This window comes from Dermacentor andersoni, chromosome 3, assembly GCF_023375885.2.
Source record: "Dermacentor andersoni chromosome 3, qqDerAnde1_hic_scaffold, whole genome shotgun sequence".
Classification (NCBI taxonomy): Eukaryota; Metazoa; Arthropoda; class Arachnida; order Ixodida; family Ixodidae; genus Dermacentor; species Dermacentor andersoni.
In genome coordinates, this window is record NC_092816.1 from 133,274,937 (window position 1) to 133,288,195 (window position 13,259).

The following is a 13,259-nucleotide window of genomic DNA, read 5'->3' on the forward strand; positions in this document are numbered from 1 at the left end:
CACTTCATCTGCCTGTCACGCCACGTCACAAAACTGCTAAAACTGACCGCGTCAAATTCATGTGTAAGCGTTAAAGATGCATTTATATGCCGAACAAAACTGAATTTTATTCTGAATAGCCGTAGGCTGCCCCATTCATAAAGGAATAAAAGATGGCTGCCGCCAATCACTCAGGCACTGGCTACTCGCACATGCCGCAGAACACGTATTTATTTGCGTGTAATAAAATTTTTGCCGTGCCGGTGTAACGTTTTGGAGTATTTTTGAAACGGTTAAGACCTCGTTCTGCCGATTTTTCTTTGCTGACGATTCGTTTTAGGGTCGTTATTACGCTTCCGTTGCATGCCGCCGTGATTTTCGAGAAGGCACCACCAGCTGATTAAGGGAAAGCGGATCAATTGCAGACGCCTGTACCATCCTGTTCATTCATTTATCAATTTTCAGTGCAGTGACTCGGCCCCATCGAATCCCTTCCCACTGGACTGTGCTGATCGCCTCTTGTCAGCCAACTAGATAAGACAAGCCGCTCAGTGTAGGCAATGTTATTCCTTTTTCAAGCAAACAAAAGTAACCTCATGTGAACGTGTAGAGCGCTTCATTAGTCTGGTCAGACAACCCTGCGTGTTACTGCCGGATGCCTGCGTCGGTGGTTACGCAAATTTGACGTCATGAGAAAGGAATAAAACCATTTTTGAATAGCTTTATGTTATAGGGCCCCTGTTGTTTGCATCTTCTCCGAAATTTTTATGCTTCTGAAACTGCATCCTGCACATAAAAGGATCGTACCGAATGCCCACAGGTTAACAAAAAACAGGCAATATTATTACTAATATGGATAAAATAGTTCAAGTGGCTGAGCAGTTCTATAGAGATTTATACAGTACTATGTGGCACCCACGAAGATAATAGAAGAGGCAAAGATCTAGCGGAATTTGACATCCCCAAAGTAACGCCGGAAGAAGTAAGTAACGCCATGAGAGCTATGCGAGGGGGGCAGGCAGCTGGGGAGGATCAGGTTACAGCAGATTTTTTGAAGGATGGTGGGCAGATTGTTCTAGAAAATCTGGCCTCCCTGAACACGCAATGCCTCATGACCTGGAGCGTACCGCAATCTTGGAAGAACGCCAACATATACTTAATCCATAAGAAAGGGGACGCCAAAGACTTAAAAAATTATACACCGATCAGCTTACTGTCCGTTGTCTACAAAGTATTTACTAAGGCAATCGCAAATAGTGTCAGAAACACCTTAGAGTTCAGTCAACCAAAGGACCAGGCAGGATTTCGTAAAGGTTACTCAGCAATACACCATATTCGCACTATCATACAGGTGATAGACAAATACGCGGAATATAACCAACGCTTATATACTGCTTTCATTGATTATGAGAAAGCGTTTGATTCACTCGAAACCTCAATAGTAATGCAGGCATTACGGAATCAGGGTGTAGACGAGCCGTGTGTAAAGTTGCTTAAAGATATCTAGAGCGGCTCCACAGCCACCTTAATCCTCCATAAAGAACGCAACAAAATCCCAATAAAGAAGAGCGTCAGGCAGGGAGATACGATATCTCCGATGATGTTCACAGCGTGATTACAGGAGGTATTCAGATACCTGGATTGGGAAGAATTGGGGATAATTGTTAATGGAGAATGCCTTAGTAACTTGCGATTCACTGATGATATTGCCTTGCTTAGTAACTCAGGGGACCAATTGCAATGTATGCTCCCTGACCTGGACAGCCAAAGCAGAAGGGTGGGTCCAAAACTTATTCTGCAGAAAAGTCAAGTAACGTTTAACAGTCTCGGAAGAGAACAGCAGTTTACGGTAGCTGGGTGTAACGTAGTGATGGGTGTAATGGGTAGTGATGGGTAGTGATGGGTGTAACGTTAAGGGATAAAAAAAGAGCAGATTGGATGAGGGGGCAAACGCGAGTTAATGACATCTTAGTTAAAATTAAGAAAAAGAAATGGGCGTGGGCAGCATATGGTAATAAGGAGGGAAGATAACCGGTGGTAATTAAGGGTTACGGACTGAATTCCAAGAAAATGTAAGCGTAGCAGGGGGCGGCAGAAAGTAAGGTGGGCGGATGAGATCACGTTTGCAGGGACAACATGGCCACAATTAGCACATGACCAGGGTAGTTCGAGAAGTATGGGAGAGGCCTTTGCCCTGTAGTGGGTGCCACTCCCACTGCAGCGTAAAGTAGAGCGTAGAGTGGGAGAGGCTAAGGCCTCTCCCACTCTACACCTTGCAAGTAAATAACCTACGGTGTGCTGTACAGATCGAGGTCGAGGAGTCGATCCGGGCCGTTGTGGCCGCATTTCTATGGGAGCGAAAAGACGAAACGCGCGTCTATTCAGATTTAGGTTCACCTGAGCAATTCCAAGTACACGAGTGATCTAATGCCTCCAGAACGACGCCAAAGCCAAGATTGGGCGTTATAGGCCACAATTCATCTAATGTTCACATTCTTCAATCCTAAGGCGTCTATTTTTTGAAGTGTTCCGATTATAGGGAACTATATGATTGCTGTTTCGCTCAGTAGCATTATTAATACGAACTTTTGGCCACGGTAGCAGCGTCAGAATGCCGCCTAACAAGCCGCTACGTTTTTCTATCGAGGCGCTCCTGATTCTGCTGCTTGAACCAACAGCACCAACGGGAGCCCCATCGACCACAGATGCACAGCAGATATAGCTTCTGGATATCGATGGCGCAACTCGTGAATCGACCGTCAACTGAATGGCCTTAGAACTGCCTCAGCCCTCCCCCCCGGAAATCCTCACTGCGCCACCAGCGTCAACACCTGTGCCTAGTATAAAGCTGACCTGCAACGGGGTCGCTCGGCAGTTGCCACGGCAGCAGCGTCAGAATGCCACCCAACAATCCGCTCCTATTTTGTATCCAGGTGAGAAAAAGTTTTGGAGAATGCCTCCGCAGTACTGATGTATTCCTTATTTTGCTGCCATGCCCACCGCCACTATGCAACTTGGTTGGTAATTCCTGTGCTTCTTTGCGGTTCTTGCTGCTTCTCGGTGGCGATGTCGAGTTCAACTCGGGACCCACGCTTGAAGAGCTGGCTGCCAACTGAAACTTATCGCGGGTGAAATAAAATATGGCCGAGCAGAGACGAATGAAAAACTCAATGCGCTTGATAAAAAGGTAGAGAAGATTGCTAGCCTTGAGGCTAAAGTGACTGACTTAGTCAACAGAGTAGCTGAACTTGAGTGTAGTGCGGAAATTATGGCCAAGAAGCTAGATGCCCTCGAAAATAGAAGCCGTCGTTCTAATCTGATCGTATATGGTGTCGATGAACAAGAAAACGAGTCGACTCAAGTACTCGAAACAACTGTATTAATGGAAATTTTCTAGGGTGTACTTGGCGTAACGATACCGAGAGTCGAACGTATTCACCGTCTTGGTAGGCCAAAGCAGGGCAATGAGCAAAAATCCAGGCCTATCTTAATTAAGCTTGTTGACTACCAAGACAAAACAAACATTATGAAAAACTGCTCAAAATAGAAAGGCTCAACAATTTCCGTCGGTGAGGATTTTTCCCAGCCTATCCGAGAAACTAGAAGGAAGCTGTGGGCTCACACGAAAGAAAATCGTGAACGACGTGATCCGTTGATCGTTTGAGCTTAGTTTTTGGAACGGACATTCTGCGCAGCCTATACTGGCAATAACAGCACCAACGCAAGAAACGTGAATAGGAAAAAAAACCTGTAAATGAATAAGTGTTCGTTTTATTAAATGAAACAGTGTGCTGCTGATTTAATTAAACTCTTTCACATAGATGTTGGTGTAAAAATATGTCAACGCTTTGACGCCAAAAACATACCACACAGACTCGAGTCAAGCGGCAGGGTCACGAGATATCTTTGCAAAAAAAGTTAAAAAAAGGAAGAGCCCAATGCACACTTCACATCCACTGTAATCAAGGCCACGTACGGTAAACGGCACATAACTTTATTTTGCATTTTGCGTACATTGCTCAATGAAGGCGGCCCATGCTTTGTGCTTCCTACATAATACCAACAATGTCTTGTAGGCAATTCTCCTCTGCGCGAATAACTGGTCGTTCAATATGTAGTGTATTGCAAACTGTTGTATTCGTCCTTTGCTCTAGCGGGCCCTAGACAAAAGCAAAAGTTCATTCTAAGAGCGTGAGTTCAAAAAATAGAGTTTGCATATATATGTGGCTGCCAGTACTTCCTTAGTGTCTGCATTTTGCTCTGGCAGAACGACAAGGCAACGTCCATGGCATATCAAGTAGTCTTTTGATCATCAAACACTCTAGTGGAACCCGAGACTCTGGACAGAAGAAGGAAGCCTCCATCGACGGGCACCGTGGTCCCTGTGACAAATGTGGCGTCATCTGATGCAAGGAAGGCGATGCATTGAGCCACTTCTTCCGGTGTGCCCATTCGTTCCAGTGCATGCCAAGCACTGGTCTTTTTCTCCATCACCTGGACGGACGCAAAGATCAGACAACAAAAAGTCCAGAAAAGTCACCATTTGCCGGGAATGTAATATACAACATTAGGTGATGCTTAAGCACAGTGCGCTTAGTGCAGATAAAACAGTAGTACCACATCTGTAGAAGGACCTCAAAACCAAACTGCATCTTTTCAATTTCCTTTCAAGCTCCGCTGCCGAAGTTAACAGAATTTAACAAGATTTAACAGGAGTTGACAGGTCAACAGCTTGAAAGGAAGTTGAAAAGATGCAGAAGAGAGCTTGAGGGTATGCACAAGAGACCACTCGTACTGCTTTGCACGCATAAGATTGCCCATAAGTTCAAAAAAGTTGCGGACAGGCACAACAGATTTCTCGACAACAGCAAAGCACGTCGTCGTTCTCAGATGAGCCAATGACTGCTTAAGACACGTCTCACTAAATCGAAAGGTCGACATCATCGACTTTGAGTAGCACTTAGCGTGATCGCCAGCGGCAGAAGCACCGGCCCGGCGCCATTGAAGGCCCACAGCAGAGGACCGGTAGTAATGCGTGATTTTGAAAGCGTAGACGACGTCGCAGGAGTAGTAACACAAGATGTAGTGCGACTCACAGAAAGAATCTCGAACGTGACGTCCGTCACTTGTCGAATGACGTGGTATGGGCTCGGTTAGCGAGAAAGGACCATTTCGAAAGGCCCAAACGTCGGGAGGGGGTCCACCGTAGCACGAGAGCACCTGGAGGAAACATTCGTCGTGGTATCGGTGGTCGTAAAGGCGCTTCTGGTATTCTTCGGAAGCAGCTACGGGCTATCTGCCGCGCGTAATCAGCCCATGCGATGGCGTCGCATGCACATTCACTAGTCGAAGGAAGAAATGTGTCTAACGGTAAAGTTGGTTCCCGTCCGAACGAAAGGTAAGAGGGAGAGTATCCAGGAGTGCTGTGACTGGAGGAACTATAAGCGAACGTCACGTTTTTCAGCGTAAGCTTCCAATCATGGTGGCCAGCCGACACGTACATTAAATTAATGTCAGTTAAGGCTCGATTCAAGCGCTCGGTGAGCCCGTTTTTTTATGGATGGTATGACGGGACGATCTTGTTCTGCGTGGTGCAGCAGCGCAGGATACCATGAATTAATTTAGATAGAAAGTACGGCCTCGGTCAGTGAACAGTTTAGGTGGGGCACCGCGTACTAAAATTACATCAAAGAAGAGAAAGTACCACAGGTCTGTAGCACAGCTGATCGCCAGTGCTCGTGTCATTGCGTAGCGCCTCGCGGAATTGTAACGACAGCAAACTATTTCGTTCTTAAAGCAGATGTAGGAAAGGGTCTCAGAAAGTGCAAGCCTTCGTGGCAGAAGAGCTCAAGTGGAACATCGATGGGCTAAATTTACCCAGTAGGAAGTGTAGACCGTTTCCTATGGCGTTGACAGAGCTCACAGGCGCTGACATAACTCCACACTGAGCCGGATAGGTCAGGGCAATAGAAGCGACAACACAAGCGCCCATGTGTGCGAGTTACCCCAGGGTGAGCAGCGGTTGCGTCGTGAAACTCACGAAAAGCTGTCCAGGGCAGGTGTGACGCTACAACTAGAAGACAGAGGCCGTCAGGTTAAACGCTACGCCGATATAAGGTGCCATCCTTCAGGGTGAACATGCGCACAGAGACGTTCCTGGGACAGGTTTCCATGCACTTGATTATTTCTCTTAAATAGGTATCCTGACGCTGTTCGCCGGCGATATTAAGCAGCCATCTCAGGGAAAAGATGCAGTCGACTAATTCAGTGCGCGAAGTGCCACAGTCGGCGACAGGGTAGCGGGACAACCAATCCGCATCTTTGTACAGGCTCCTTGTCTTGTGTGCGACCGTGTAGGTGGAATACTCCTGCAGGCAAAGTGCCCATCGTGTGAATCTGCCTGTAGTATCTTTCAATGAGGCCAGCCAACAGAGGGCGTCATCGTCGGAAACTACTGTGAACGGTTGGCCGAATAGATAATGGTGAAATGTTGCAACTGTCCATACAACAGCAAGTCATTGATGTTTTGTTTTTGAGTAATTTTGCTCCGATGCGGACAGCAGCCTGCGGGCAAAAGCGATGGCGCAGTTCACGGCACGTTCACGTTGGGCCAAAACCATAGCCAGTCGCCTCAGTGCGGACTTACCTTTGGGTAGATGGGTCGAAGTGGGCCAAAATGGGAGGCGTTGTAAGGAGTGTGGTTAACTCGGAGAAAGGCGTGGCTTCTGCGGGGCCACAGCTAAAAATGATGTCATGTTTAAGAAGATATGTAAGAGGTTTCTACACAAACCGGTGAATATAGGAGCAGAGCCCCACAAAGCTGCAAAAATCTTTGGCGTACTTGGGCGCAGGGAAGTCGTTCACGGTTGGAATTTTCTACGGGTCAGGTTGTACGCCGGCAGCACCTACAATATGGCCCAGGATCGTAATGCGGCGAGGGCCAAAACAGCACTTCGATGAAATCAGATGAAATCTGGCACGGCGGAACACGTCAAGAATGGCTGACAGGCATTTGAGGTGTGTATCAAACGTTGGCGAAAACACGGTTACATCGTCCAAACAACACATGCATTTGTACCACTTTAATCCGTGAAGCAGAAAGTTCATCACTAGCTCGACGTGGTTAGGGCTTTACTTAGACCTAGAGGCATGCGCTTGACGTGGTAAAGCCCACAAGAGATCACAAAAGCCGTTATCTCTCGGTCGATTCGCTCGACAGCAATCTGCCAATATCCATATTGAAGGTCTATAGAAGTAAGCGTCGCATACAGACAATCGAGGGCATCATCAATTCGCGCTAACGGGTCGAGTGTCTTTCTTCGTAATGTTGTTGAGGTGGCGATAGTCGACAAAAAAACGCCACGAGCCATCCTTATTTTAACTAAGACAACAGGGAAGCCCAGGGACTGGATGATGGCTCCATAACGTCCTTTGCGAGCATATAGTTGACTTCCTGCTGGTTGGCGCTTCGCTAAGACGCAAACACTCGATAGGGCCGTCGGTGAACAAGGCTGGCATCGCCTGTGCGTATGCTATGCGCTACAATCAACGTCTGGCCCAACGGCCGTTTATCGAAGTAAGTCGGAAATATGTCGGTACGACTCGAGGATACGTCAAAGAGCTTCAGCGTGCTCAGGGTGAAGGTCAGTGGCGATCGTGCTGCAAATTTCGTAGCTGCCACAAGGTTTTGGCGTCAGAGTGCCCTTCGGAAGATATTTAGCACTCAGTGCGAAAGCTTTAGATGAAAGTCTCCCAAGGAACAAAACTGGGCCATCGAATGCCCCTGTGGAAATACTTCCTTGATGAAACAGAAATTCACAAGTGAAATGCGCCTTCTGTTAGCCGTAGTTTTCAAGACTGTGCATGATCCAGCGATATCGTGAGAGAGCGGGACTTCAGTAAGAGGCGCGACGTAGTAGTCGCCATCTGGAACAGCTTGCGAACATACCAATTCGACATCCGTCATGGTTTTAGATGGTAGGTGAACAAAGGCGCTGCAGTTTACGCGACACGAAGTAGTTTTGTCACTGCGCTCACAAATACGTGGTAAGTTCAAGGCGGAGGACACCTGTAGATCAATCAGTCAGAGCGGAATTGGCAGAAAGGAAATCAAATCCAAGAATCAGATCGTGAGGGCAATGCCCAAGGACCGTAGAAAAAACAACAGCCCGGTGACGAACAACGGTGACCCGAGCTGTGCACATTCCAACAACAGCAACCTTCGCACCGTCACGGACACGTACTACTCGCGTCGTGGGAGGTGTAAGGACCTTACGACCACGAAAACTGGCACTCATGACAGAGGCGTCTGCCCCAGTATCAACCAAAGCCCAAACGGGGACGCCGTCGACGTGGACTTCAAGAATCTTCCGGCAAGCACGTAAGCGCAACAGAGGATTTTGGGTCAAAGTCGACAGTGCACATACCTCCAGAAGCTGTGCAGTGTAGTGTCCCTGCGAAAACCGGCTGCTAAAAGACGGCGAATGAGAGGGCAGGCGATTCGGTGTACGAGATGGACGGCGTGGCAGCGGAGGCGGCTGGGCATAGTGGGTAGCTTCCTCAAGGATATTGGGTGCGGAGGATTCGGTGTGGGGCAGATATCAGCTTACAGTACGGAAGGAACCAAAGTGCTAAATGGGCTAGACCACTGGGAGCGCCACTGGTTGCCACAATAGCGAGCAATATGTCCAGCTCACCTGCAGCGGAAACAGTACGCTTATCATAGGCTGTTCTTCATTTCAGTGGGTTTCTGGATCGATGGAGTGCGTATGGTCCGCGACGAGGCCTGTCCACGGGGACCAGGACGGCATCAGGGTGTTCATGGCGCAGGCATTGAGACCAAGGTTCGCAAATTCCTGGCGAACAACGGCCCGCGCTAATAAAACAGCCGGTGTCCAGGTCTCGAATACCATGGGTTTATGAGAAGTCGGATATGCGGCCTCCACTTCTCGGAGGACGATGCGCGTGACGTCGTCTGATGTGGACGTTTGCAATGAGTTCCCTCGCAGGATGATGTTGCAGCGGGATTCGGTAGGCGCTCGAACTCGGGCGAGACACGCCGTCATTTCGCTTGCTCTAGACGACGGAACTACTTGATCACGCGGTCAACGGTGGTCACGTTGGTGAATGCGAGCAGTTTGAACGCGTGGTCAGCGATATCCTTCCATATGTGGGCGATCGTCTCAGCCTCAGACGTCTTCTGGTCAGCTTGTACACACAAGGCCAGCACGTCCCCTGTACGTGGCTGGGGGATCGGGCTCAAGTAAGGCCCTGGGCGTGCTTGGCCTTCTCCGCCCAGTCCACCAGTTCAAGCTGTCGGTCGACGTCCCCAAAACTGAGCCAGGCTGTCCAGCAGTCTCGCGGCTGACGGTGGGATGAGAAAATGGGAACGAGGTGCATTCCCACATTATGTGTGTGAGTGTTCCTGTGTGTGAACAGAGCCTACATTGGTCGCTTTCCTTGCCCACTGTTATTTGTGATTTTGTTAATTTACTTTGGGTATGGGTATGTGTTTGTCCGGAGTCGCCTAAATGCGACCGCTTGTGTTTTATCGAGTTCCTTGGCCGCTGGTGGGAGCACGCAACGCCTCAAGCGATACCTATGGGCTATTTCCCGGTAAGTCTCGCAGGCTTCCTAGTGTCTTTTGTCCACATTCACGCCGTCCGCCTCCGCGGACGAGGATCGGCGAGCGAGATCTCAAGCCAAACTGTGAGCCGACGCGTTGCCGGGCACAGCCGTGTGAGTGAGGGTCCCCACGAGGGTTTTCGAGTCGCTTAGGGGGCGCCGCATGAGGACATGGTACGCCTGTTTGGTAATTCTACCGTGCACGAAATTGCCGATGGCCTGCTTGCTATCGCTAATGATGGTATTCGCTTCCGCATGCATGGCCATGGCAATCGTGGTTTCCTCCGCTTCCGCCACTCGGCCAGCCGTGATTGTTCTGTGTTCTATGAATCCTCCTTTGTGATCCGCTACCACCGCGGTCATGAGGTCGCCGCGAGGGTGCCTCGCTGCATCTGTGTATACCACTCCATCTTGCAAGCCGTAGCATCGCCAAATGGCTTCACTACGGGCCTGCCGACGGCCCTGATGGAACTCGGGGTCCATGTTGCGGGGTAGAGACGGGGCAAGTATGCCCCCTGACCTTTCACGGAATCGTCATCTACTCTGTAACCTCGTGTTTGGCCTCGAGACTGAGCTTCCGGAGGACTGTGCGGCCAGCCGTGGTTAGCGAGAGACGACGGACTTGGGCTGTGTGGTGAGCGTCTAAGAGCTCCTCGATCGTGTGGTGCATGCCTAAGACCTCTAGCCTCGCGGTGGCCGCGTGGTCCAGAAGGCCCAGGGCTGCCTTTGTGTTTCGTCTGATCATTGTGTTTAACTAAGTCCGTGGCTACGAGTTTGTCATATGGTGTCAAGAACATGGTTCTGCTGGTTATGTATGCCTGCACAAGTCGAAGCAGCTCGCCCTCGTCCATGCAGTGGTACCGATTAGCCACCCGGCGAATGAGCTGTAGTGTGTACTTGGTCGTCCTCAGGAGTTTCTTTAACATGAGCCCGCAGCGCAGCGTGTTCTGAAAGTCTAGCCCCAATATCTTGATACTGGGGTGCTCCGGGATCGTAAGTTCTCCGACCTTAAGTTCAAATACTGCATGTACGACAAGTAAAGCTCAGCGCATCTCAGGGTCCGTACCGCCAGTTGTTTCAAGGCCGCAAGCTGTTGACCAAACGGGTCGCAAAAACGTCGCGAGGCTGCTCCTTCAACCTGTCGCAGGAGGCGAGATTGACCTTGTAGGTTCCAAACCAGACGCGAGGGGTTCCGCCGAGGTAAAGTATGGCGTTGGCTAGCATTAGAGTTGCATCCCAGCCATTCTGGTTACTGACACGCTCGTACATGCTGACAGACTCACCCACGTCAACGCTGTTTGTCTGGGAAAAGGTCCCGGGATCGCGTAACTGTGGGAAGGCGATAAACTGGGCAGTGGCAGCAGACATGTCCGCTCATGGGCACGCCCCACTAATCGAATGGTCGACATCATCTCCGTCGAGTAGCACATGGCTGTATTAAGAAGGGTGGTTCTTGCATCAGGGCGCCTTCTGTATCGCTCTTCAACAGTGAATGTTTATTTTTTTATAGTTCTTCGAGCGGCTACGTGTCACCATCTGGCAGCATGGCGGTGGATTCAAGGTGGCGTCTTCTGTGAAGCTCCGTCGTCAGAAATACCGCGCACCTTCACCAAACAAATGTTACCTGGAAGCACGGTAGGGAGAGAAAGAGAGAGAAGTAAACTTTATTACAGGCGTAATAGTTATTGAGACCCCGGTAGTGCAGCTAGCGTTAAGGCCACGTGGCCGTGACGCGGTTAGCCCATTCTGCCAGCAATGCTTGGCATTTCTGGTCATCAGTCTTGATCGTACGCTGCGAGGTCTCGAGCGTGGGAGCTTGCCGAAGAATCGTTCTTGGTGGGATGTTGGATGGGGCACAGTAGGAAAACTATATACAAGTTGTATATACAAGTGGTCGCAAGCGCTTGCGAGCATAGAAGCCAGTCAACATCAAGCAAGGAATGCCGTCGTCCTCAGGTCAGGCAGTGGCCGCTCATGGGCACGTCCCACTAATCGAATGGTCGACATCATCTTCGTCGAGTAGCACATGGCTATATTAAGAAGGGTGGTTCTTGCATCAGCGTGCCTTCCGTATCGCTCTTCAAGAGTGAATGTTTATTTTTTTACAGTTCGAGATACGGGTAGTTCGTTTGCAAGTGCTGCACTATATGCCTGTCCGCATCTCTGAAAACTAAACATATTTAGGCGGTGTGCTGAAAATAAGCAAGATTGAAGTTTGGTATCATATCCTGTCTCTCCTTGTGTTCTGCCACTTAATTTACGCCTCAACTCTTTCGTCCAAGCTACGCACCAACTTCCCAAAATTATACTCTGCTATTCTAATCATAAGAAGCCAACAAACACTGACACCAAGGACAACATAGGGGAAATTACTTGTGCATAATAAATGAAATAAAGAAACGATAAATTCATGGAAATTAAAGTGGATGAAAAAACGACTTGCCGCAGGTGGGAACCGAACCCACAACCTCCGCATTCTAGTTACTTATTTAGCAAACATTATAGTATGCGTTGAAGCAGAAAATCAACTGGACCGCCAATGTATTTCTTCGCAAAGATTGGGAACTTTCATCACTTTACAGGCGTCATCCTGAGAATTCGTTCTATGTGGGTCCGCCTTACTAACTGGGTAGTGGTAACTCCGTGGCTACAATCGGTAAAGTGAAATATTTGCCGTATGATTATTAGTTAGAAACAGAATTATTGAATATTTCTCAATTATTCTATATTTATTTCGATTTGTGCTGGGAATAATTTCCACCTGTTTAAGCAATCCATCCACATCATTTAATAATTATACTTGTGCTATCAGCCACACGTTGTATTAAAAAATATATATGAAATCCTCGCAGGAACACCTGCTGTAGTGTTACCAATTCTCTGCAGATAGTGTAGCTGGAAAGGATAGCACCCATTTTTTGAAATTTCCGAAAATATTTTAACATCACGACCTTTTGCATTGTTTCACTGTATTTATGACACAATAGCTAATAGTGTATGTCAAGAAACTATTGTATCTTGCAGTGTTTGTCTATCACTGATTTGTTGTTTCCTATGTACAATATTTGATCCACTTCCCTCTTTGGGCCTCAGGTCCTGTGGGTTACTCAAGTGAATAAAAAGCACACAAATCTGTTCTACATGCAAAATCTACTCTATGGACGTGCGCGTATATTATAGGAGGAATACTGCGAAGTTTATTATTACAATTATTATTGTTGCTAATATTAGTATTATTTAGGGCTCATACCTCCATATGTTCCTCTACGCTGACAGTAGGTGGCTTTATCATCGTCGTCTTCATATAACCTGATCTGGAAAAAAGAAAGCAGAGAATTTCCATATGATTCTGTCATTTTTGACTTCTTCGCACGCCACCTTAACACTTGCAAGCAAGGCTAGGCCAGGCGCAAATGTCTTCGCTTGCATACCTCAGCACCACGATGCAAGGAAAGTAATGTAGGTGCTAACACTCCTACAGAAGACGCGTTCAAATATCGTTCGCCACTTCTCATAGATTTAACAGGTGATGTTCTAGAGGTAAACAAGAAATTTCGTTATGGCAAAGAGTCCCACCAAGTCGCATCAGCCCTACTGCAGCTGCTACGGCGTCGCTCGTTGCCGTGGCTTATGCTCACCCTCGCAGAAGTACATGG

General features: G+C 48.4%; 1 protein-coding gene across 2 annotated transcripts in view; it reads right to left on the minus strand.

Moving 5' to 3' along the window:
• Positions 1–3,940: 3,940 nt before the first annotated feature.
• Positions 3,941–13,259, minus strand: part of LOC140216413 (cyclohexanol dehydrogenase-like) — a 51,168-nt gene continuing 41,849 nt past the window's right edge. Inside the window, exons 3-5 of one of the 2 annotated variants that reach the window (XM_072286766.1) lie at positions 12,854–12,917; positions 5,076–5,199; positions 3,941–4,473 (exon numbers count right to left, since the gene is read on the minus strand). In XM_072286766.1, coding sequence (XP_072142867.1) covers positions 4,379–4,473; positions 5,076–5,199; positions 12,854–12,917 — 283 coding nt within the window. In that variant the 3' untranslated portion in view covers positions 3,941–4,378. The remainder of the gene's footprint in view (positions 4,474–5,075; positions 5,200–12,853; positions 12,918–13,259) is intronic. The other variant, XM_072286767.1, reaches the window with a different exon arrangement.